A 26,429-nucleotide genomic window follows, 5' to 3' on the forward strand; every position below is an offset into this window, starting at 1 on the left:
GTAGCACTGCCATGGCAGAAGTCTGTCAAAAGCGAGTCGCTGATTTTGTTAGGTTGGTATAGCAGTAAGTTTTCTTACCATAGCAATAACATGGCTTCTTATAACTAGGTTGGTATAGCAGTGAGTATTTTTGTCATACTTGAATACTTTTAATACTTTAATAATTTTCTTTGAAATGGCGAACATACAAAGTAGGTATTTTAAGCCAAGTATAATAATAGTTATAGCAATAATATGGCTTCTTATGGACACCCACCTCACGCAAACATGGCGGCTGGCGACACGCATCTTTGACATTCAGTGCTACCTCCAGTTAGAATTATAGCTCAGTGCTAGTGAGAGTATTAACAAACCAGCTGCAGCTGTTTTGTCGTAACTACATGTGTTTTACAAATAAAGTTACTCCGGTCCGGAACTTATCTTTCAAAATTTACAAAAAAAGGCTGCAGCTGTTTGTGCGGAACTAGGCCTACTGTACATTCAAGTCGTTCCACTCAGTTTTGAGCTGCAGCACAGCCTCCTTTAATACAAGGCCGCGACGTTCCATCTGGGAACGCCGCACTCACCCGATACTCGTACTAGGCTATAAACATCAATGATAGTATTGCTGCTCTGTATCATTGAATAAAGTATTTAAATTAGATATTTTAGTGGATTTTAGAGTATGGTAAAATAGACAAATTATTAGAATCTAGGTTTTATTTATTCAGTGAAAAATTGCAACATACCACAATCCTGTTAAAGGGAACATTCATTATTATCGATGATTTTTAATCGATATACCGATATTTTTGTTTCCCTTTACGATCCATTTCAATAATTTAAATTCGTTCTTAAATCTGGAATAATACACAATTTATTTATCGTAGTTGTCAGCTGATAAGTTTCAATTCGTTAATATATCGATATATCGATTGAAAATCATCGATAATAATGAATGTTCCCTTTAACAGGAAAGTACCAGATGTACTTTACATATTTCCTTTGTTAATTTGATAATCTATACTATTATATAACAATCTCATGGTGTCTGTATGTGTGTTATTTAACATAGTAAAAACTACTAGACAGACTGGGCTTAAATTTTACAAAATATAACTACTATACCAAGAATGGTAATACAGTAGGATTAACTTATTGCCACTTCAATTTCAATATTTATTTGTAGAGATTTTGGGATTTGTAGAGACTAACATCTAACAATTTGTTCAAATAAAATTAACTCGCCGCGGCCTTGTATTAGAGGAGGCTGTGGCTGCAGCTGAAAAAGTAGTCGAGTGGAACGGAACACGGAACAGAACTGGATTGTGGTTCCGCTTGGAATGGTGGAACGAGTTGCACTCTCGGAACGGTGGATTGGATAAATGTAGTTCCAGCTGCAGCGACCAGCGACACACCTCTACTCCTACTAACTGTCTCAGTCAACAAGTCACTCCTTCCTAGTTCCTCCTACTAGTCCTACTCCACAGACAGAGCCAGAGCAGCTACTCTAATGCCGACATACCGTACGCCGATCGTTTGTTTTGTTTACATCATGAAACATGAAAGTAAGAAAATGTTTTATATCGATATCGTTGGTTTATTTAACAACAAAATAGGCTCAGTTATCTAATGTGGATTTGCCCTGTTTAATAGAGTGTTAACCTTAAAATGGTGTTGGTCTGATAAAATAAGCAAGTGTATTTTATGTTTGAATGATGATAGTAGGCCTAATTTGTCAACAATGGACGAAATTTATCCTTTTGTAATTTGTGTGACAATATTTCATTGCTGTGCATACTTTTTTGATACGTTTTTTAAGGTAAGTTCAACTTGGCTTAAGCTTTGGGTTCTCTAAGTCGATCTGCATGATCTATTAAAAATTAAAATGGTTTGTCTAGCCTAATTGATAGCATAAGCAGTACCATAGCATGAATTAGGCCTAACTTAGGGTTGCACTTCATTTTACGTCCTACATTTACTATTAGCCTATACATTAAATAACTATAGGCCCTAGGCCTACAAGCTGATTATAAAATGAAATTTGTTCTAAACTAAACCTAGGCTAACCTTAACCATAGTGCAGTAGCCTAGGCTATGTGAGTACCTAAACTTAGTGTAGGCTATAGGGTATACTTAGTGACGTAAACTTAAGTGCAGCCCAAAAATCTAGGCCTATTGATGGGTACACTTCCATATCTGTTGGCACTAATATCGAATGAGTACTTTTTATCGATATATCGATAAAAAGTACTCATTCGATAGTTTGGTTAGTTTACCTTAGGGGTTATTGTTCAGTTTCCACAACTCACCTAAAACGCACTTAAAAACGTTCTTAAACTGTTCTTTGACATCAATACTACAACTCGCTTAAATAACTTTTTTGTCGCCGAGGCTTCCTTACTCGCTAAAATAATTAAACTCGCTAAAACATCGAGACAACAGGGTTTTTGTTATCAGCCATTATTCCTACTCACTAGGGGACAGAGTGGGAATCCGGGGTTTTGGGTGGGGGGAAAAAGTCGCTTAAACATCGAGACAAAAGGGTAATTTCATGGGAAGATGGGTAATTTGTACAACGAATATGGGATTTTTTTTAATTATGCGGGATAAAGTACCTAAAACGGGATAAAAATCAAAATTACTGGGGATAATATCCCCATTTTAGGGATTTTATGCACATATCAGGGATAAATGCAATGCCACGTCACTAGGTTTGTTGTCGCGTCGCTATTGGCCAATGATACGTCACTTGGGTTGTTGACGCTTCGCTATTGGCCACTGGTTATGAGTCAGCAAGGCAAAGAGTAATAATTCTCATCATACCAATGGGTTGTAGACTATGTGAAATAACCTCGGAAATACTTTATTTAGGCATGTGGGGAAGGGGAGACGGGGATTATGCGGGTTCGTGGCTGCAATAAGTGTTTTGAAGTTAGGTTAGATTAGTAAGGTAAAGTATAGGTTATAGTTGGCCGGGTTGTTTATTTATGTAAAATCTACAACGTTTTATCACTATTGGAACATTGGCTTAAACAACGAGGCTACGATTTCAAAAATGCTTGCATTTTTGAAATGGTACCGTTGTTTAAGCCAATGTTCCAATAGTGATAAAACGATGTAGATTTTACATAAATAAACAGCCCGGCCAACTATAACCTATACTTTAACTTCACTAATCTAACCTACCTTCAAAGGACTTAGTGCAGCCAAGAACCCGCATAATGTCCGGCCCCCTTCACCACATGTCTTTTCATATTTGTTGTATAATGAGTTTATACAGCAAGTTTGGTTAGGGTTGGTTAGTTTAGAATAGTTTCAATACAAAATACGAATATGAATACTATTACAGCAAGTCTGCATAAGTTTAGTTACTTAACAGCAGTTCTGTCATGGCCGCCTTAGAGGCGGCCGTAAAGGCGGCCGTGGTTCTGCTGTATAGTTTCACTTTAACCAGCGCTTGTCACTTCTGCTAAGTGGTTCGGGACGGTTGTGCTACATGGTAAAAGTTTTTGCGCTGCGATTTGGTGTACTAATAGGGAGTTTGCGGGATCACATAGCTATTTTGGAGGGGATTGCTGGTGAATCCTGGGGGTTTTGCGGGTGATTCCTGGGGTAATTAGCTGTAGTGCTTCGTCTTCGTTAAACCAGTTTTAGTAGGTTGTTCCGAGATGGCTGACGTAATCGAACCTCAGTGCGATTCTTGCGAAGTGAAGTTTTTGGACAGTGTGCGTAGATCGCGGACTGACATTGTCTTGTTTATGGTTAATCACGGTGTGATGAGCCGGGAAAGTGCTTGCACTCGATGTGGTAATTTGTGCCCGCTGGTCGTGGACGATCTTACTTTTCGTTGTCGGCGCCGGTTGTCGATAAACAAGAAGAGAAAGCGGCAGTGCTCATTCAACGTCTCCGCGCGGGCTGGTACCTTCCTAGAGAACTCTCATTTATCTGTTGAGCAGATATTTGTCTTCGTATCTATTTTTCTTCACCTGAAACCACCTCGTCAGGCCTTCATTCGTCAGGAGCTGGGGATTGCCAGCGCGACCATTGTTGATTGGTACTCGTTCACCCGGGAGGTGTACGTCAATCACATGGTGGACCGTTCGGAGAGGATCGGTGGACCGCAGGCGGTTGTGCAAATTGACGAGGCGAAGTTCGGACGGCGGAAATATAATCGCGGGCGAATTATAGAAGGACATTGGGTGTTCGGTGGTATTGACGTGAACACGAAGAGGACCTTCCTTGTTCCTGTGGAATCAAGGGACTCTGCGACTTTGCTGGCATTGATTCGCGAGTGGATCCTTCCTGGCACAACAATCATCAGCGACTGCTGGCGGGCGTACGACTGTCTAGGCCAGGAGGGGTTCAGGCATCTTCAAGTCAACCACTCTGTGAACTTCGTTGATCCCGAGACTGGTGCTCACACGAACAATATTGAGCGTGTTTGGAGGGAGGTGCGGGCAACCATCCCCGGTATGGGATTCGGAAAAAACACTTTGTGGGATATTTGGCCGAATTCCAATTCAAGCAACGTTATTCGCCGCTTGAACGTATCCACCATTTTTTCAAAGCTGCTGGCCAGCTTTACCCTCCACAGCGCTGATGACGTCATCGACTGTTAGAAGGCATTGATTGCGTAAGTGTTTGTACGAGTTGTTTATTGTCAGTTAGGTTCTTAATTCACTTCCTGAAGTGTGGAATTGTGTAAATTGGTGTACTTATGATTTTTTGGACATACTTAGGAAATTAATATTTTCGGTCATATAATGACTTTTCCGCCCATCAGTAAAGTCCAAAACTTCATTAAATACACTTTTTACACAATTTCACACTTCAGGAAGTGCGTTTTAGGTGAGTTGGGGAAACTGCCTTGGAACATATATGGAAGTGTCCCCCTATTGATGACTAAGAGGCGGTTTGGGAGCTCAAGCCCAGCTAGTACGCGCCTAGTGTTACACGCGCCTAACTTTATTCCCCGGACAAGAAATCAGGCTTGGGAGCTCACGCCTAAGTTGAAATGGTCGTGGATCAAGAATAGTCGCGCCTAATTTGCAGCGCAGCTAGATGGATAGGGAATCACGGGGAATTCAGGTTTTGACGTTGGCAACGGCCACTGCTGAGCAAGTTACCATTGACAACAACAAACAATGAACAATTGAAGATGGATACAATTTTATCTTTGTATATCAACGGTGGCTAATTAGTAGACTATGGTGTAAGTTTCTGCATTGTAGGCTACCATTGCAAAAATTTAGTTTTGTAAGATCTTTGATTTACATCTCAATGACTATGTTTTATCTCTGGTACTACACCTTATAAATACGTACAGAGCAAGATAGGCTTCTGAAAATCAATATGATTTCTTTCAGAGATCAAAAACATTAGGTAGCCTAATCATTTAACAAAGATTACCCTGTGTGTGGAACGGTTACATCTGAAACTCGGTTTCATGCAATAAAATGCTTCAAAATTAAACAGCAATTGCCCTGTATATTATATGGGTATTGGCGGAAAAAAAATAAAAAGTATTTTAAGTAATTGCGGAGGTTATGATAGTGTGAAGCAAATGTCTGTTAATAGGACTTACAAAAAAATTGTTGTCAATTTAAAATTTTTTAAACATGACACTCTTTTATCTAACTTTTCTATAGGGAAGTAGCTATTACCGTATGTAGCACTTAGTTCCGGGACCGATATAATTTTCCATTTTGATGTCCCTAGAGGCCAATAAACATCCCCCCTATTCGTTCAAATGTTTATATATGTATAGCCCATACATTATATACACGTCCGTAAATGTGACAACTTGAGTAATTTTGTCTGATTTTGATAAAATTTGGCATAAAAGTGTAAGGCGCGATAAACCTTAATGAGTTTGCGAACCAGCATGATCAGACCATGAGGACCCGGGGTTTTATGGGATAAAAACAGTTTTTTTCTCAATTTTAACCCTTAAAACATAAATCTTTATCTTTAAAATATTTTAAAGAGTATAAAAAACAAATTACCTAGTACCTATATTAAAATGTTTTGTACGGTTATTGGCTACAGAGACTACTCAAAAAATCGTAAATTTAAAACCCCCGTGTGATTCTCATGGAGAATAAGTTAACTGAATTGTAGTTTTGTAGTTTATGGATATATTTTGATGAAACTTGGCAAATTTATTTATTTTATATTAAGTTAAAGCTGTTAATATTTTGGTAAAAAACACACTGTATTGCCCTCCCTGTAGTAGCATACCTACACGTAGGTAGTTTTAGTTACTTGTTAAACCTAAAGCTATTTAAATAAATTCAATTGAAAGTCCTATTAGGTTATTGGATATCCGCTTAGTCTGTAGGTTTTCTGTGGCGGGATTATTGATATACTGTATACCGTATATTTTCTTATACTCCCAATAAGTAACCTAGGTTACTACATTTTGATGTAACTAGCACTTGTCAATGACACTGAACTGAGCTCAATCATAACACAATAAAAACAAAACGATTATGACTGTGAGCTATTTTAGTTTTTTATGTTTTGTTTATTATTTCTTCACTCTTTTGTAGGGGGGTAAGTGGGGGGAAGGTATGTATGCGGTTGCTAATTTTTTCCTACCTAATAAAATATTTATAATTAAGGTACGGGTGTTTATAACCAAACTCTCAGTTGAAATAAATTCTATTCAGGCTCCATATATTTATTGCAGTTAAGTTAACAGTAAAAACAAAAACAAAATAATATTTCGTTAAATTACTTCCCGCAAGATTTATTTTTATTTTGAACAACAGGAACCTAAAAAAAAACTTTTATCAAATATACTTTGAGGGTAATGAAATTGTTCGTAATTTAATAACGAATTCCAATTAACATTCTTTTACCTAATATGTAAACAATTAACTTGCTAATTAGGTAATACCGGCATGATGTCGACTTAGACCTGCCCCCTGGCAGGACTAAAGTTGGGGACTAAACTCACTAATTTTTATGGCGAAAATATATCTCTTAGTCCTGAAATTGGTCTCCCAAACCCACCGAGACTATCTCTTAGGCTGGCGCCTAAGTCTACTTGACTCCCAAACCAACAATATTTAGGCGCGAGATTATCCCTGCACAAGTTAGGTGCGCGCCTAACTGATCCCGAGCTCCCAAACCCGTTTTCTAGGCGGCAGCCTAAATACCGGAAATATCCGGTTCATAGTCGCGGACTAGCGCTAATACCGAGCTCCCAAACCGCCTCTAAGGATACGGTATGGGTGAACATGTCCTTTACCTGTGCCTATTGTCCTGGAATATTGTAATCAATAGGTCTAGTTTGTTGCACAAGCGCTTTGTCACTTTTCACCCTCTATAATAACCTTTAAGTGTTCCTCAGGTACGACGATGGTAGGCTTACTAACTTATGCTCTGTGTTCGAACATTTTTATCATTTGACCAAGTTGTACGAGCCTAAGTTTTTAGATCCCGAAATAGAGCCCGAACAATAGACATATCTGGGACAGTGGCATGTGCTCTACTAAACTTACTTAATTGGTGAGTTATTGGCAGATTCACCCAATATTGATTTTTGATCTGAGACCAACATTCCTTACGTTATCCACTAGGCTACTAAGTTACCTTATTTTAGTCGGATACTTATACTATCCCTGTGGAACGATTTTAAAAGTTTAGTCTCGTCAAAGTAGCTTATTTAAAAACTTTGGCAAAGAAAATGAACGCCCCCAAAAAGTAGCCTAGGACTGTAGGGAAAGCATGCTGTGTAAGGACTGTGTGGTCTTAGTCGTCAACTAACTGAAGTCTAATTTATCACCAGTTGTCTGACAAGAATGGAGTAACTTACCAGTAAGTTAAATAAAGTTTCTAGCCTATAACTTAGGCCTACTGAAACTTTTTTATAAAATGTTTCCAAGGATTAGAGGATGTAGTCTTAAACAGTTTCATGATGTTTTCCAAGGTGTAGAGGCCGTCCAGCTGTTGCTCATCAGTCTTGTTTGAAGCAGTGACCAAAGTTAAAGTTTCTATCTGAGTAGAAGAGTGACTGAACGACAGATTGTCGAAGTAAACAGGGAACGTCTCTGTTTAAGACTATGATGAAGGATTACAGTCAGCCTTGGAAGTCTGAACACGCCCCAAATGTTTCTCAAATTCAAAAGGCCTAGGATTGTCTTCAAGGAAACTGTGATGAATAACTTACATATACCTGGCTGCCAGAACAGACCAGTTGTGCATTAGGCCTAATCTGAATTTGAATTTAGTTTATTGCCATTATCTTAAATAAAACTTACTCACTGAAAAGCAATGGGCAAAAGTAACTAAAACTATAGGTAGCCTACATAAGTTAACACTTAAAGTGCCGTTGACATGTTTGAACATGAAAATTGCATTTATTTCAATGTTAAGCAATGGCGGGAATTCCCGTCATCAGCACCCAACGTGTTAAGTAGGTGTAGGGTATATGTAACTTGCAGGCTTTTACAAACTTCTTCAGTTAAGCTGTTAATACACATTTTCTATATCAAAACACTTTTCTGCATAGTTAACTTAACTTACACTTCCAACTGGCAACAGTAATCAACAAGGATTTTTCTTCTTCCTACAAAAGCCTAATCTCAGAACCATTCTTGGCAGGAGCTTAATTTCTTTTCGCGAAATTTTTGATTTGGCCTACCTACTATAGGCTAACAAGAATAATTTTCCTATAGGTAGGGTTGTAGTAAAGCAGCTAGAATAGTATCCTTAGTAAACATGTTCTAGACACACAGTGAAGTGTTCACGTTAGCTACAGATCCATAAATAGCTCGATTTTGTTCACAAATGATGCCAGTACCCAGTGACCCCCCCCTCGTTGCGGCAACAAGCTTACACAGAACTATATTAGCACACATCACGTCCTTTACTTAAAAAAACGCCCCTCGTATTAATCTAGGCCTAGGACCGGTTGTTGTATCGTGTCCATTATTCATATGTGCTGTTTTTTGTGCTCTTTATTTACATAGTTTTATGATATCGAAAGATAAATCATTTTATAAAGATCTATTTAATATTCCATTTAATAAAGACCGGGAAAAATTTGAATTTTCAAAGCCGTTTGGTGACTTTCTAAAGCCATTTTTAACATCTTAAACTGTGCCCTCCATAAACTATGGCCATATCCTCCTAAAAGCCATTTGGTGACTTTTTAAAGCCATTTTTAACTTCTAGAACTGTGCCTAATTGTCCAAAAACATCCCATTTTGCCATTTCACCTGTTATATGTTATATATGCAAGCATTTTTCAAAGATCTGTCACAATATGTAGGCTATATCAAATTCAGTAATAGCATTGACTATATAAACTTAAACACTAATGTTTATATAGTCAATAAGGCTACTGGTGTTACCGCTGATGGCTGATGCCTGTGTAAGCTAGTAGCTAGCAGACATTTTGACAACTATGAACATGAAATCAGCTGTTTCCCCGTCCTCGCTGCAGTGGCGGCGATAGCGGGCCCGCAGGGCCCGCGGTGCGGGGGGGCCCAGGGGCTAGGGGGGCCCATGAGCCTTGACCGGGATTTTCGGTAAATTTTACCGGCACACGGGCCCGCGATAGTGTGACAGGCTCAGCCACACGGGTCCCCTATCATAACAATATTTATATGAAAATTAAAATAGACTACGTTTTTTTTTATGATAAAAATTTGTTACAACCTATAACTTAGTTCAAGTAGTTTACAACAACTAATCTAACACTATTACTTGACCGATCGATATAAATTATCTACCAACCTAAGTAAAAGAATTGTCATCAGCCATGCGGGTTCTTTTAACTGTCCTCGTGGATTGTGTGAAGGCGCAGTCAAAATTGGTTGCATAATAATAGGGGAGTGAAAATTTAAAAACGTACGTTTTCAGGAAAAGCACTTTGCAAATTTGTTCCCCCTTTTTTCAAAACTTTTATTATTATTTTTATTTCATTAACATTTTAAGTTTCATAAAATGTCCATGGTAACGCAATATCTTTGGTAGTTTTCTTTTTAAAGAGCATCTTTAGTAGAAAAACACAAAATTCTGTCACGACCATAACGGACGTTTAAATGAATATTAAAAATAGTTAATATTATTTTTATAACTATGTTTTGCTATAAACTAATTTACTTTTATGACCATTATACAATAAAAAGGTCACTGAGTTTTTGGTATATTTGGTCTTTCTAGAAAAAAATTTAAAAAACTCAAAAAATAGGAAAAAGCTAATAAAATCTTTTTAAGTTTGTATAACTCAGAAAAAACTTACCTGAGACCCGAAAAATCGTTATGTTTGTATAGAGATGTGCTTCTTTTGTGTATAAAACATTGAAATATGACGATATTTTAATTTTATAAATTTTTATGATAGAAATCATAAACGTGATGGTCAGGGACAAGCGGTACGGTCGTGAATTGTCTGGAATAATCTAAATCTTTCCAAACAATCCTTCAATTATACTGTTAGTTATTATAACACTATGTGTTTCAATTGAACTAAACTGTTCAATTTACAATTATATTAAAGTTATTGTCACGACCAAACACACTATAATCCATAAGGTTCCATAAGGTAGGTGGTCGTGAAAAAAACCGCGATGGTCGTGAAACTTTGGACGTGAAATTACGTGTTATTTGGCTCTGTTCTGGCGTTAGCCCTGCACCTCATGTTCGAGGATACAAAGTGGACTTCTAGGTTGATCTAGCAATTGAAATATCTTATAAACAAAAATTAACACCATGTCTACTTCATCGAATGACTACGTACGGTCATGGACACACCAAAATTACAAAAAACACAATCTTTCCTTTATTAATCTTGTAATTCCTCGTTTCAACTCAAAACGACCGGCACTACAATCCTGACGTACACCCCGAACTAGTTTCTAAAACCAACTGACTCCATCGACGCCAGGCTTGCCACTGTCGTGCTCCAAAGTTGAAAATTTTTCCCAAATGGTCGTGACGCCAAATCGAGGGACAGACTTATTTTGTCATGGTAGTCAGTCTGCAATGACAATAAAATTATAATATGCTCCTTTTTTGTAAGTTTAATAACCATTGATGACATAAAAATATGGCTTTATATATTTCGGTATGAATAATTAGTCTAAAAACAGCGTGAAAGTTGAAAAATGTACCCTAGGGACACGTCATGGTCGTGAATTTCGAGACTTTAAAAATACGAAAAAAATACCTAGAACCTATTTAAAACTAAATAAATGTGTGTAACATGTTGCCCCCGTCCCAAAAAATATTAAAACACATAATAATAAACTACAAATCCAGTATCTACGAAGTAAAAGGCCAGGGACATGAAAACGTACGTTTTTAAATTTTCACTCAGGGCCGTATTTATAACCAATGTGGCCTCTGTCATCGTCACCCGCGGGGAAATGTTCTCGTCGATATCCGCGATCGCGGCAAAAGCGTAGGCCTAATCTTTCAATTTCGTGAGCGTGATCCTCACGGATGTAAAAGCTTTTACTTTTAATTGTGCATTATTGTACTGAATACTGAGAAAATCGGCTCGAGCTTGATTTTTGACTTTGTGATTGATCCCTCAAGCTTGTAGTCCAGGCTCAGCTCAGGGTCCCGTATTATACAGGACTGTTGTTGGTGGCCGAGCAGAGCCTGGACTACAAGCTTGAGAGATCAAGTACAAAGTCAGAAAATCAAGCTCGAGCCAATTTTCTCAGTATTCAATACAATAATGCACAATTAAAAGTAAAAGCTTTTATATCCGTGAGGATCACGCTCACGAAATTGAAAGATTAGGCCTACACTTTAGTCGCGATCGCGGATATCGACGAGAACATTTCCCCGCGGGTGACGATGACGATGTCTCCGCGGCCGCAGATGTTCAATATTTTACCGCGATTGCGGAAGACGATAGTGACATTTCTTTTTTAGCGAGAGATATATCTAGGATTTAGCCGCGATTGCGGAAAAATGATTTACCCGTCACCACCGACGGGTCGCGGGGAGATATTAGGCCGTGATATTAGATTGGGCCGTGAACGCGGGATACGATGATGCTGCTATCTAATGATGTCATAGGTTTTGTTGCATTTACAATCACGGTAAACTATGATACTGTTTCGTCCATGACTTATGACTACGGGAAGAACATTTGCGATTTTGCCGCGATCATGGAAGACGATAATGACGCCTCGGGAGATGCCTTGTCAAGTTTATTGCAAAATTGCAAGTTTAGGCGGTAATACATGGGAAAATGTTTTTAAAGATCATTGGGAGAGGGGGGCCCGGCGAACAAACTTGCGGGGGGGCCCAAGGGTTCTTATCGCCGCCACTGCCTCGCTGTCGCGCTCGATCACGTCGGTTGACTGCTGTAAAAATTGGATGATGCGTAAAACTTTTTAATTTCTATAGCGTAATATTGTTTTGTTCGTCTTGCTTTTGTTCCTCAAAGTTTATCTATGTGGAACTTAATACTAGGCCTACTCCTGCCATCGCTTATTTAGTTTAATAAAAACTATATTGATGTCTGTTTTATAACATTGCTTGTTTTAAGGACTAAATGTATGTTTAAATTTATTTCTACAGTGTCCAAGGGGGGGGACTTTAGCCCCTGTAGCCCCCCCCCTTGGAACCACCACTGGTATTATTAGCATTTTACTATAGTAAGTTAGGCTAGTAATTTTTTTTCAGTCATGTATGCATCTGCCGTATCTAAGACTTTTAAACAATACTGGACTTCAAGTCAAACCTTTTCGACTCCACTGGTACACGACTGTATTCAACAGACTGATCCAAAAATGGGGTTCAACAAGACCTAAGCTTCTTCTAGCCTGGTTCTCTGCTGGGACATGGATCGCTATTGTTCTCATGCCAATAGCAGTGATTTTGTTAACCCGCTCCATCTACATACTCCTAAAAGATTTAGTCCAAGAAGAAAAGTCAGAGTTCACAAGTATTGCCACACTTCAACCTTTGGTAAGAACATTTTATGTGGTTATGATATCTTAACAAATATTTCAATATTATTTTGTGTTTGTTTTATTGAATAAAGCCATAGACTAACTATCACAAGTAGACTTCCAATCTCATTGTACAATCGCTAATTATGCATGAGGTGACCATGGGAACCTATAGCCTAAACGTATATTTAACATTAAATCACCTGAAACTATATTTTTTTTCTGAAAATAACTAGTTAAAGATTTCTCTACCGCAGATAAAGATTACCTAAACTATGATCATAAATTTTTTTTTTTATATAGGGTCGATCTTAAGATAAATAAATATATTTTTTGTAGCCTAATTCAAAATTTGTATTGATACAGTCTATGCCATTTTATAATAAATATTAGACTTCAGAACGCACGCTTTGAAAGTTGCTTGATCAAACAAGCCTTTATCAAATATGTTTTGCACACAGACCCAAGATTACTATTACCATTGACTTTTAGATACTGTTGTATTAATAGTAAAAGCTATTATCTAGCTCTGTTAAAACATTGTCAGCAAAATAAATAATAGTGCATTGAAAAGAAAACCAATGGAGGAAAGCATGACCCTCAATGTTTGCTCTATTTTTGATACATATTTCCAAAGACTGTCCCTATTTTTAATCCAGCAGATCAGTTTATTATTTATTTTATTTGTTGTTTTTTATTTATGTTTATGTGAAGTTTTTCAGTAATAAATATACACTACACAGTGAACATTATGTGTACAATTTAATTGTATTAAGTTAGTTAAAGTTCATATTAATTTTACAATTCCTTAATCCATAAATCGAGTATTTGCTGCTTAGATTTTGCAATATTATATTATATTATTCTAGTCTTTAGCAAGAAACACTTTGTTTTTTTTAAACAAGGATTTATTTTTATTTTCAAACAGGTATCATTATTCATTTAACTTCTTACCTTCACACTTTCATGTAATATGAATGATCAGGTATATGTAGGTATCATAAAGCATAAGACCCTAGATTTCAAGGAATATGCAACTTTTTTCCCATCACACCATTGTACTTGAAAATACTGTTAGTGACAAAAAAAAATTATACTTACAGCATATAAGTATTGTGTAAGCTATTGTAACTTTTAAAAAGTATTGTATTTCTTATGCCGAACTCTAGTGAACTCTTTCCAAAACAAAATATGGATGATCACTTTGTGTTTTCAGGTCCCTGGACTCAATATCCCAATATCGGACCTTGGCTACTACTTGGTGACACTCCTTGTGTGCACAGTAGTTCATGAGATGGGACACGCAATAGCTGCAATAAGGTAATTAGTTTGTAAATATTCATCATACCCAAAATTGACTTATGTTTATTCAATTTATATTTTTGCAAGCACGCTAAGTTAACTCCCACCAAAGCCAAGTTTTTGAACTTTAAATAGTTTTTTTTTTATTTCGTGTATTAAATTGTTTTTCTAATACAGCAAAAAGGATAGAGATAAACTAAACTATGTTCAAATGTTCTTTTAGCAAATGTCCTTTAGAGAGAGTATTAGCGAATTTCTCATGTAGAGAATATTACCAGTGGTGAATTTCCATCTATATTATTAACCCTATCAGTGGCCAATGTTAGTAGTGTGGAATGGCCAACACATTTTGGCGATTTTGCGGACCTTTTTTTGAAAATTCGTAAAAATTCAACTGTACAAGTAAACATAGCCAACCTCATATTCATTTTGTTAAAAAAAACTGGAGAATCTAGAAATAGTAATATCATAATGATTTAGACAGTGTATTTTATCAATAAAGTGAAAAAAATTAAAAAAATATATTTTTCCTTTTGAAATTTCAAAAGCGGCCCCGTTATTTTTTTCCACGGATTTCTTATGGGAAATTCATTATACAGGGTGTCTCAGACCACCCGGCCGCCTTGTATAGCTCCAATATGAAAGCAAATGGAAACCTAATTGCAACTGGAACCCCCTATTTTGACCCCAAGGAATTCAGCTAAATTATTTTCAACCCGAAAAAAGCACCCCAAAGGGCAGATTTTGGGGGGTGGGGGTGGTTTTTGGGGAAATTTTCAAATGTAAAGGGGGGTCGTGTTATACCTCTTTTTAAAGGTCCTTTAGTCCTGAGTATTTTAGTGGAAAAAGATTTAAATTATCTTCATCCCTATTTACAGGGTGTTCAAACACGTACAAAAAAAAAGACCTTTGAACTACTTTTCACTGTAAAGAGATGGAATTTCGTGAGGGGTTCAAATTTTGACAACACATTGCTTAATGAGCTTTCAAAAAACTCTGGTTTAAACCTTTTTGCTATTTTTTTACTTATGTTACGCATTTTCAAACTTTTTGAAGTTTCAAAAGCTGTTACCGGGTATCTCAAAAATTTCAAATGGCAACATGGGTTTCATTACAAACCACATTGTAGCCCTTAAAATTTGCTATAATTTTCGTATTTAATGTTTTTTGGTATCTTCATTGGTTAAAGAGTTATAAAGAAATTAGTGTATTTTAATGTTTTATTAAATGGTATTCAAAGTGTTTGCTGTTGCAAATGTACACCTCTAGGTCTCAATTAAAACAAATCTTGTCTAAGAAAATAAAATAGTACTCAGATTGTTGACCTTGGAAGATTGATAAAGGTAAGAACACATCTGCAAATATTCTTAGTTATTTTACAATTCCATGGCTCTAATAGTGCGTTGAATGAATAATTTGTTTGAATCAGCATTAATAGCCTACATACCGATGGACTTTTACAAATGCTTAAATTGCCTTACATTTTGTTCCATGCAAACCCCAACTCTGTTTATGCACGTAGTACTTCTTCTCCACTATGATACTGTATTGCTATTTTACTACCGCAGGTGCATTCACCTCTCGTACAGATCCAGTAAGTTCCTTATAATTTGTTTTATCTGATCAAACGTGACCAGTTTCACGCACACGCTCATTGATTTCATGATGATTTTTTTTATTTACCAGTAGCATTTATAGACAGTATTCATTCAAAGCACTATTAGAATTTTGTAAATTGTAAAATAACTAAGAATATTTGCAGTTGTGTTTTTTTCCTTTATTAATCCTCCAAGTTTAACAATCTGGGTAGTATTTTAATTTTTTAACATAATTAGTTTTAATTGAGACCTAGACGTGTACATTTACAACAGCAAAAACTTTGAATACCATTTAATAAAACATTAAAATACACTAATTTCGCTATATCTCTTTAACCAATGAAGATACCAAAAACATTAAATACGAAAATTATATCAAATTTTAAGGGCTACAATGTGGTTTGTAATGAAACCCATGTTGCCATTTAACATTTTTGAGATAACAGCTTTTGAAACTTCAAAAAGTTTGAAAATGCGTAACATAAGTAAAAAGATAGCAAAAAGGTTGAAACCAGAGTTTTTTGAAAGCTCATTTAGCAATTAAAGTGTTGTCAAAATTTGAACCCCTTACGAAATTCCATCTCTTTACAGTGAAAAGTAGTTCAAAGGTCTTTTTTTTTTGTACTTTTTTGAACACGCTGTAAATAGGGATGAAGATAATTTAAATCTTTTTCCACTAAAATACTCAGGACTAAAGGACCTTTAAAAAGAGGTATAACACGACCCTCCTTTACATTTGAAAATTTCCCAAAAACCACCCCCACACCCCAAAATCTGCCCTTTGGGGTGCTTTTTTGGGGTTGAAAATAATTTAGCTGAATTCCTTGGGGTCAAAATAGGGGGTTCCAGTTGCAATTAGGTTTCCATTTGCTTTCATATTGGAGCTATACAAGCCGGCCGGGTGGTCTGAGACACCCTGTATACATTTTGTAGACAATCTAAATCCCTACATAGAAATATATAATATGTTAGGAAAATAATTTTTTTTTATAAGTTTTGGGGGCGAAATATAATGACAAACGGAGAACCAACAAAATTGAAAACCTTAGGTACAGTTTTAGTTTATGTTGTAAAAAGTTATATAATATATGTGTATACTAATAATGATATACATGTTTTTAAAGCTAATGAAGTAAGGAATCAAAAAAAGTCATAAAGTTTATGGTAAAAATAATTTTTTACCTATAAACATATGTAGGAAAATAATGTTTTTATATTTTAGCGATTTCGCGAGAAAAAAAATCACAGTAGGCCCTATTTAGTAGGTATACAACTTTTGTACCAATTTTTTTTACTTCAAACCAACATAATAATCTTGTAGTGTATTCAATTACCTACATAAAAATTTATAACATGTTAGAAATTTTTTTTGTGCCTACGTAATAGGGACATAATAATACAATAACCGCAAAACCGCAAATAAGTGTAAACTATACAGTGTTTATTTATGTTATAAAACATTAGGCTATGTAGGCTAATAAATGTATAAACTATGTACATATTAGTAAAGCTAATGAAGTAAGGAATCCAAAAAAGTCATGATGGTAAAAAGTTATTTTCACCTATGATTATGTATCAATTTGAGAACGTTTTGAATTTTTTGCGCATTTCGAGAAAATGGAGTGTACAGTATTTAGTATATAACTTTTTTACCAAATTTTTTGCACCCAAACCAATATAAACATGTTGTAGTGTATTCATTTACCTTTATAAAAATGTATAACACCTTAGATAAATCATTATATAGCATAATAGCACGGCGAACTAAGGTCCGTCTCGTACAACAATCTCTGAATGTCAGAATCGTCATTTTTTGGACATGATGCTAACAAAATACAACCTTTAATGAACACTATTTCACACAATTCAGTAATATTTATGCATAATAAAATGCATGAAGATTACTGTTATACACACACATCTAGCACTAGAATGTGCAAGTTTACAGTATCTGCATCGTTTTGCTATGTGTGCTAGTTTCAATGTTTCAGTAAAAAAACATGTTTCTACTCACTTGCTTCTAATTTTTGTCCAGTACTAAATAAAAAGTTAGTGAAGTAGCTTTTATTGTAGTCTATTAACTGTGAGATCATAATAAACTACATCACTTAAGCTCTCTTTTGGTTATTAGCGATGATTGCTTAAGTGATAGAATTTGAGTTTATGTTTATAAATTCCCACGAGGTATAGATTGGGGCTAAACCGTACAGCTCTGGTACCACAATGGTACCAGGTTGGTGCTGCTCATGTTCAGGGTGGGTCCATTCAGCTTGCAGTGCTGCGGAGTCTTTAGAGAACTACATTACTGTATTTGTGGACTTTTTCTTCTTTCTTTTAATTTTGGGATGAAATTTTTTTACTTTTTCATAAACTTCATGTTTTTATGAAGGTTGATTTTTAAAATGTAATTTCTTCTAAAATGTTTAGATTGTAATACACTGTTTCTTAACTACAACCTTTGGTAATAAAAAGTGTTTGTGCAATAATTTGTTGGAGTACTATTATATTACTAACCTAAACAAATGATTTTTGAACTGTACGGTATAGCCCCTTCTACTGTACAGAATAACCCCACCCCCCCGGGCTATTTTGTACGAAGTAACTTTTTTTTAATTACCAATTTTTACATGTAAAAAATGCAATAGTTCCAAAATGTTTGTATACAATCAGTAGCCAAATAATTAAATTATATATTGCTTGTGTTTACATTACTTTTACTTCGTAATTAGCGATGTAACTACGAATCTCCCTTATGTGTATGGTATAGCCCCACTCTCCCCTACACTAGTCTTTGGGAATTACCGTAAGCTATCACCGTAGGTCTCATAGTAAGACCTAGACACGGGACATTTAGTTTTTCATTTTGATGTTGCAGAGGCCAAAAACAACATCCGCTCAAATTCGTGTATTAACTTAAGTAAAGTTCATTCTATTCCGATGAAATTTGGTCAAATTGTGTAAACTTATATTTATTTAAACGAGTTTGCAAAACAGCATAATCCAACGATTGAAACAGAGTTCTGTGGGGTAAAAATATGTATTTCCAAATTTTCACCCTTAGCGGTTGGATAGCCATTACGTGTGGCCATGAAATCCGTAATGTGACAAGTTGTAATATACAAAGTGATGAGTGTTTGGCTCAGCAGGGCCACTCATAATGGCCTCCCTTCCTTTACTGGTGATATTACAATTTTTAGTTGTAAAATGGGGCAAGCCTCATATTGGTGGGGCTTTCATGATGCAATTTTTTATTCAATCTTTTGGAACTTGGTATCGTTTGATAGGGAGTTAAAAGCGCTAAATAAAAGTGTTACTAACATTTGTTCAAAAAATCAGGCATATTTTTGTAATTTAATATGTTTAAAAAACTAAAATGGTTGCAATTTTGAACTTTTAAGTTTAATCAAGATAGGCCTAACTTTTTTATAATATGGGTCTCTTCCATCTTACATACATACCAAGTTCCATTGAGATCGGTTGATTTATAGATGAAAATGTTTATGTAAAAAATGTAAAATGGCGGATATCTGGTTAACAAAGTGATTTTGGAGAAAATGTTATTCTCGATTTTCTCTTTATTTTTACCAAAGGAATCACTACGTAAATTATGTCCAACCTTTTTTTGAACACCCTGTATTGGAAGTGTTGATGTAGCTTCTGTCTTGTTAGTTCTTCAGATCTACGGATAGTGTTAATAGCTGTGTTAAGTTTTAATTCGGGTTCAAGTTGAAGACGATCACTTAGTGATTCGTCCTGCATACCAATAATCAAAACCATCAGAATCATCTCCTCCTCAATCTGACCCCAATCACAGTTTTTTGCATGATTGTGAAGGTCTGTGATGAAGTTCTCAATCGGCATGGAACCCTGTTTAAGTTTTAGAAACCTAGCCCGTTCAAAAATTAGGTTCTTTTTTAGGAAATGATCGTCAAACTTCTTTAGAACAACTTTGTAATTAGATTTGTCATTGTCATTTAACCTGAATGAGTATATCCTCTCCCTTTTCCCCCATACAGTATATAAGCATGTCAATCTGATGCTTACCAGAAGGTTGAGCTAAATTGCTAAGGGAATAATACCTCTCAAAGCGAGTCTTCCATGTCTTCCAGTCGTGAGGATTGAAGGAAAAGGCTTCAGGAGGCTTAATGTTCAGGGATACGGGTTCTTCATTCGACTGTGCCATGTTCTATTTCTTATTTAGATAAAAATTAAAAGATCAAAAGAAACTAAACTGTTTTTAATCAAGACACAAATACAAGGCAATATTATTAAAAAAAGTAAATGAAAACATAGGGTTAAATAATAATTAAATAACCATAGAGGTTGAACACAAAGTAAAGTACTTAAGTATTTATTTATTAGGTTAGTTTAATCTTTGGTTATAATTAATTCATACACTAAAAGTTAGTTAATTTATCAGATTGATGTATTTTTATCACAGGCTAAAATATCCTATTGCATTTTTTAATTTTATCTTTGTATGGATTTCTATCGTTTACCTTACAAACATAATGTCTTTAGTATTGGTTAATTGTGAAGTAAAATGAGATATAGGCTAACAAATACAGTCAGTAGAGTAGCAATATGTTGTATTTAACGAAATACAATCAATATTAGGGCAAAACTAAAATGTAAAATAATACAAAATTAAAAGCCCCATCCAACGTTCAAGACTCCAGGCTCCAGGTAAATTATTGTTTCAAAATGTTTGCAGACGACATAAGCAGTGTACTAAATCACATAGAAGTAAAATATTTCCCGGTGACAAAAGTGAGAGTGCATAATAATCAATGACCCACGTTATAAAATGTTAAATTTGTTACCTTAGTTTGTTATCACTGAAGAGGCCTAACAAAATTAAATGATAACAACATATAACATATTATTAACATTAATGTTATTACTTGTTCAATACAATTATTGAATAATTGATAATACATTTAAAAATAAGAATGAACTCCAATTTTTGGCGGAACTCCCCACTCTTATCACGGGCCTCTCTGTTCGTTGTTTCCCGCTCACCGGTTCGCGGGCCCCCTCAGCTCCCGGGCCACCCCGCATTACGGGCTTTTGTTACGCCACTGACTATTGAACCCTTTTATTTCAGCTGAATAATTTCAAAATAAAAATGGTTCCATCAAACACTGTTAGGTTTGTCTAAGCATTTTTATTGTATAATTAATATAGAATATAGGTCATTTTATTTAAGTATCCACATTTAATTTTGTATGTTTTAAATGATATAAATTCTTGATCAGCATTGTACGTGTTATTAAATTTACGGAAAGTAAATAAAAGTTAGGTTAAAGTTAATTAAGTTTAAATGATATGTTTGTATTATTATGTTTATGAATTAACAGTTGTTAAAGACCTTTTCATCTGATAATTTCTTAATATTAGTCATATCGGGGTTTACAATAAATTGCTTCAATTTGCTGAGGTAAAAGATCAATTTTATTGTTAAATATAAAAAACTTTGTATTTACAACAAAATATTTTGTTGATTATAACCTGTTTTCTTACACCTAAGATCTCTCATGCTTAGGGCTACGCTCTACCCCTCTAGCGCGTGCAAATGCAAGGGTTTTAGTTCCTACTGTTTGTAGCCCCAATTGTGAACCGATTTAAAAGATCTTGGTGTCATATTTTTTGTTAAATATTATTGTAGGTTTGCTGCTTTTTAAAATTTTGATATTTAAAAAAAAACTTTAGGCTCGAAGGTTGGTAAAAATGTTAAAATACACGTTTTTTATCACAGGTTTAATGCATACAAATAATTTTCAGAGAAAAAATAACAAACGGAGGAAGTGCAATAGATTCTTAAAAACAAGAATCTGTTGTTAGTCTTTTTTTAAACTAAGGATAACGGTGTAATCAAATCACCCAGCTTCGAAAGGTTTGCAAGCACTCTTCATGGCGCTGTTCAATGCAAGGGACATTGGCGTTCAGCAACCTCGTATTGAGAAATCAGAGCTGAGGTAGAGCGCACCCTTAACAGTCTGTGTAAACCCAGTGAAATAAAGTGTAGCTACAAGCCGAGGTATTGAAAAGAGCGCAAACTATTAACACTAACTGGGTGCCTACTGCCATCTGATTTATAAATTCCACTCTACACAGTAGGTATTGTAATGAAATATTTTAATACCACTCTATTACTAATGTTCAATATTTATTTTTTTCTCAAAAAATAATTTACATCCTCTATATTACAATCACTTTAAAAAAAAAATTACGTTTTATATTATTATTGTTTACGTATGAAGGCCGGCTCCTATAATAGCCAGTTGTTTCTCCAGATTTATTTTTTAAACAAATTACTGATACATAAAAGATAATCATAAATCTTTGAAAAGAGCAGTCGTTTTATTAAATAATTTGAACGTTTGTACATAATTGGTAATCTAATTTTAGTTTGCAATCATTACGAAGATTTGTTTACAAATTTTTTTAAAAAACATAATTGTATTTTCCCGATTCAATGACATGTATTCAGTAAAAGTGTATTATTCACAATTCAATGATTAATTGAGTAACATTAAACTTTAGTATAAAATGAATTTAAGTGCAAGTCCACAACCTCTTATACGATATCAGTAAACACCCTGTATAATTATAATAGTTTATGAACCAATAATTTGACACAACGTCATCCTTTTGTTTTGTCGTGAGCAGCGGCCCGGCAGGTAGACCATGTGGCTGTTGCCAACCTTCCAACGAAAATTCCTAGTTAATCCCTACCGTTGAGCGACGGCCAGCGTTGGTCTCGGCTAAGCTTGATCTTTTCTAACCTAGAAAAATTGGTCGAGATCAACGATAACTGCCGGCCACAAACCCCGTACTTGTGAACCGCCTCTATATAAACCTTATCAAACCAACTACTTATTTCCACTGCTTACTGCTGTTATCGAAGAAATATTTAATCTGTTGATAATACTGTAGTAAGGGGTGACCACTTTTGTGTAAGAGAAAGATCTTACCTTTTCTGTAGATATAAAATAACCTTTTTCCCCTTTACAAAGTTTTTGTTTGTTTTTGGATTAAAGTACAGTATTTAGATAATACCCCTGCCGCAGCAAACCTGCAGACTAAGGGAATTTCCATTTTCCTGATTTGATTTACACTAGCATGTTACCTAAAAAATATCACATTTATTCCCTATTTAAATAGAATTAGTTTAACAAGTACTTAGGTTTGCAGCAACAGGGAGGGTGAAAAGTGTTTTTTTTTGTAAAATGTTAATAGTTTAGTAAGAAATAAATGCATCTTCCAAATTTGATAAAAATACGTTCATAAACAAGCAAACTACAACAGTTTATTTATTCCCCATAAGAATAACGGGAATTTTAAATTAAATTTTTTTTTATTTTCTCCGTAACCATTTTGCGCACAATTATGCTTCAATATACTAAATTGTTAGTTTTTTAAGCTCTACAAAATGGTTTGAAAAGAAATTGCTAAATTTAATGTTTTTTGGGTCAAACAGGAAAAACCTATTCTTACCCCATAAACCCCCGTTCCCATAGCCTGATCATGCTGGTTCACGAACTTGTTTGAATAAATGTAGGTTTATACCAAATTTAACCCTCCGAGTGTTATTTGTCGATGCTTCCACACATAAAACACTTTGTGTAGTGTTTTGTGTCGATGCATCGACTCACAAACACTGTTTACGGCGAAGACTCTATGACTGACAAAATCAAATTGAACTGGATCGAGTTAGGTATCGTTTTATTTGGCAGATTCAGAGCTTTCTCCGGAGGTCTGTCTTTAAGCGCTTTTCATTTTAGTTCCGAAAATATTGTAGCAGACAGCTGACGTGCGTATTTGTAAACAGCTTGGTTAACCTCGCACCGATGACTGATGTGTTTTATTACGTTTATCATTGTTTTAGTGTTAAAAATCAAAAGTAGTGATATACGTGGTGCATTATAAGAAGATTTAAGTGATTTTGAAGGGCTGGTTGATGATCCTGAAGAAGTAGGTAGTGAGTGATATTGATGTAAATTATCAGCCAGATTCCTAGCTATGGTTAGGCTATGCATTCTTAGCTAAACGCTATGTACTGAAATCTGTTTTTTGCCCGTAACTTATTTATTTGCAAATCTACTTCCTTATATTATTATATATTTGTAATCCTCATAAAATTTAGAACAAAGGTGCTATTTTCAAATATTTATAGGCCTATAATTTATACAATTTCTTTGAGCGCGAACTTATTTTTTTCAAAAATTTTCCAAAATTTTTTTTTTACCTAACAAATTTGTTTGAAACAAATGTTCCTTGTGTTTTATGTATAATATTGAAGCCCATGATTTTCTAAACAAAATGGTATATAGAACAGTATAATTAACATTGTTTTCAAGCTTCTCAGATCCATTTTAATAAAACCTTGCAAATGAGCAAAATATAGGCAGACATTAAGGACAAAACAAGGGACACTCGGAGGGTTAATCAAAATCGGATCATCTTTGCTCGAGTTATCGTGCTGACGGACACAAATATATACATATATAATATGTATATGAATTTGAACGGGTGGTGTTTTTGGCCTCTAGGGTCCTCAAAACAAAAAAGTAAATTTGTTTTTTGTCCAGGTCTTACCATGAGTACTGCGGTAATAGCTTATTCCCTATATGAGAAATTTGCTAAAAATAGTCAAATGTATTTATTTTAAATTAAGCTATTAATATTTCACTCAAAATTAAAATTGATTACCCTCCCAGTAGCAAACCTTGTTAAATGTAATATTATTTAAATAGGGATTAAGTTATATCTGACATGTGAAAGTAAATATTTCAGTGAAATTCCAATTAATGGAAATTTGCTTAGTCTGAAGATTTGCTGGGGAGAGGGTATTTTAATAGTGCAATGTGATGGAAAAGGTTACTTCATCCCGCCATCACATTTCTAATTAGACATTCTGTGACCAGGGAAGACGGTCGCGTGGGTGGAGTTGGCGTGGTGGTGTTTTTATGTATCCCAGTCGCCTACGTTTCATTGGAGAATTTGGAGCTATTGACACCTCTGCGCCAGTTGCGTGTCTTGTGTGCCGGAGTGTGGCACAACGCTGTGCTCGCGTTGGCAGCAATGTGCACTCTACTGGTCACTCCATGGCTACTACTACCTCTTTATGACTGGGGAAACGGTGTTCAGATCCACTCAATACAATTGGTAATCCTTATATATAATTCTGTAAGACAAAATTTGTACCAGAAAATTATGAACGTCTGGTAAGTCGCACAAAATTGAGAGAGGTCTTAAATTAAAGGCCTCCCCCAGGGACTCGGGAAAAATATAAGAATTCCTATAAAGTTACCAGAAAACGAGATATAACGTAAAATGTTCTCCACAAGAATAGCATTAGAAGCCATTTAGTGCTGATTTTTGTTTACTTCAATACAGCTGATCGTGATCCATCATCAAGCCAGTACGCAATGTTAACATTTGGATTACTTATTTGCCAGTCAATTCTGCAATGTAGGCCTACTGTATAAAACCAGGGATAACGTTACTGGTAGGTAACAATTAAGACTTTTTAGTTACGTTATAATGTGGAAATAAATTATTTTACTGTTAAACATTTCAAATTTGTTTATTTTTTACGTTTAACAAGAAATAACGACATATTGACTGAATAATTAACGATTTAAGATTAAATGGAAAACTTCTGCTTTGTTTTTATTTCAAAAAATTATGTTCTATATTTATTCTACACTTTCTTTATTTTAAATTTCGGATTTATTGTAGTGTTTAATCAATATTTTGTATGAAGTGGAATAACCTCAACGTCCTCAATGGCTATACTCTTAGAAAATAACCTGGGAATAAAGATGGAATAGGTTCGTACAGGAAATATAAATTTGTTAATTAAGCAAGTACTATTAATGGGAGGAAAAACATTATTATTTTGAGATTTTAAACAGGTACTGTCTGTTGCTCGCAAAAGAGTTAAGAATCAGCCAATGATCGGGCCGAATTTGATAGAATATGTAACGTCAATCGCACCTTTAAGAGGGATACCACTACATAAACTTAGAATAATTATTGCAGTTTTTTTATGTTGATCAGAAAAAAATCTAGGGTTAAGTTTGATCAATGGGATGCCTTTACTTTACACTTATGTTGCTAAACCTTAACAAAAGGAGTATAAACTTATAATTATTAACTGGATATGGATGCTAATTTAGCGGGTTTGGCTAAGAACTAAGCTTACCTCAAAACTCCTTTATTTGACTTTTCATATTTGACCAAGACAATTTCCAAAATTCCAATCAGGGAAGTCTTTTTTATCACAATTAACCACAAGACCAAAGCTACCTTAATAAACCAATATTTATTCACAAACAATTATATGTTTGCTGCCTTTAGCAGAGTTAACCCTATGTAGTGATTTGAATGATTTATTGAAAATAACATCATCAAAGACAAAGAACAAACTGTTTTTACACAATAGATATGGCATACAGGGATATCTATTCTGACACATAGATAATATATTTCTTAGTTTGTTTAAATATTACAATAATTTGTTTTAAATTATTGAGCGTTTTAGGGACTTGTGTCCCTACAAGCCACTAGTTTCTTATAAAAAGTTAAACCTGCACTCTTAATATATTCTTTA

The 26,429-nt window shown here is 35.0% G+C and overlaps 1 protein-coding gene across 3 annotated transcripts in view; it reads left to right on the forward strand.

Moving 5' to 3' along the window:
• The first annotated feature begins 1,469 nt into the window (after nt 1-1,469).
• Nucleotides 1,470-26,429, forward strand: part of LOC128991705 (membrane-bound transcription factor site-2 protease-like) — a 37,475-nt gene continuing 12,515 nt past the window's right edge. Inside the window, exons 1-5 of one of the 3 annotated variants that reach the window (XM_054414826.1) lie at nt 1,724-1,801; nt 7,919-8,288; nt 12,640-12,924; nt 14,125-14,228; nt 24,739-24,979. In XM_054414826.1, the coding sequence (XP_054270801.1) occupies nt 12,646-12,924; nt 14,125-14,228; nt 24,739-24,979 (624 nt within the window). In that variant the 5' untranslated portion in view covers nt 1,724-1,801; nt 7,919-8,288; nt 12,640-12,645. Of the gene's footprint in view, nt 1,802-7,918; nt 8,289-12,639; nt 12,925-14,124; nt 14,229-24,738; nt 24,980-26,429 lie in introns of all 3 variants that reach the window. The other 2 variants (XM_054414824.1, XM_054414825.1) reach the window with 2 other exon arrangements.

Source organism: Macrosteles quadrilineatus, unplaced genomic scaffold (assembly GCF_028750875.1).
Source record: "Macrosteles quadrilineatus isolate MER2022 unplaced genomic scaffold, UCM_ALF_1.0 Scaffold_4__1_contigs__length_99947679, whole genome shotgun sequence".
Classification (NCBI taxonomy): Eukaryota; Metazoa; Arthropoda; class Insecta; order Hemiptera; family Cicadellidae; genus Macrosteles; species Macrosteles quadrilineatus.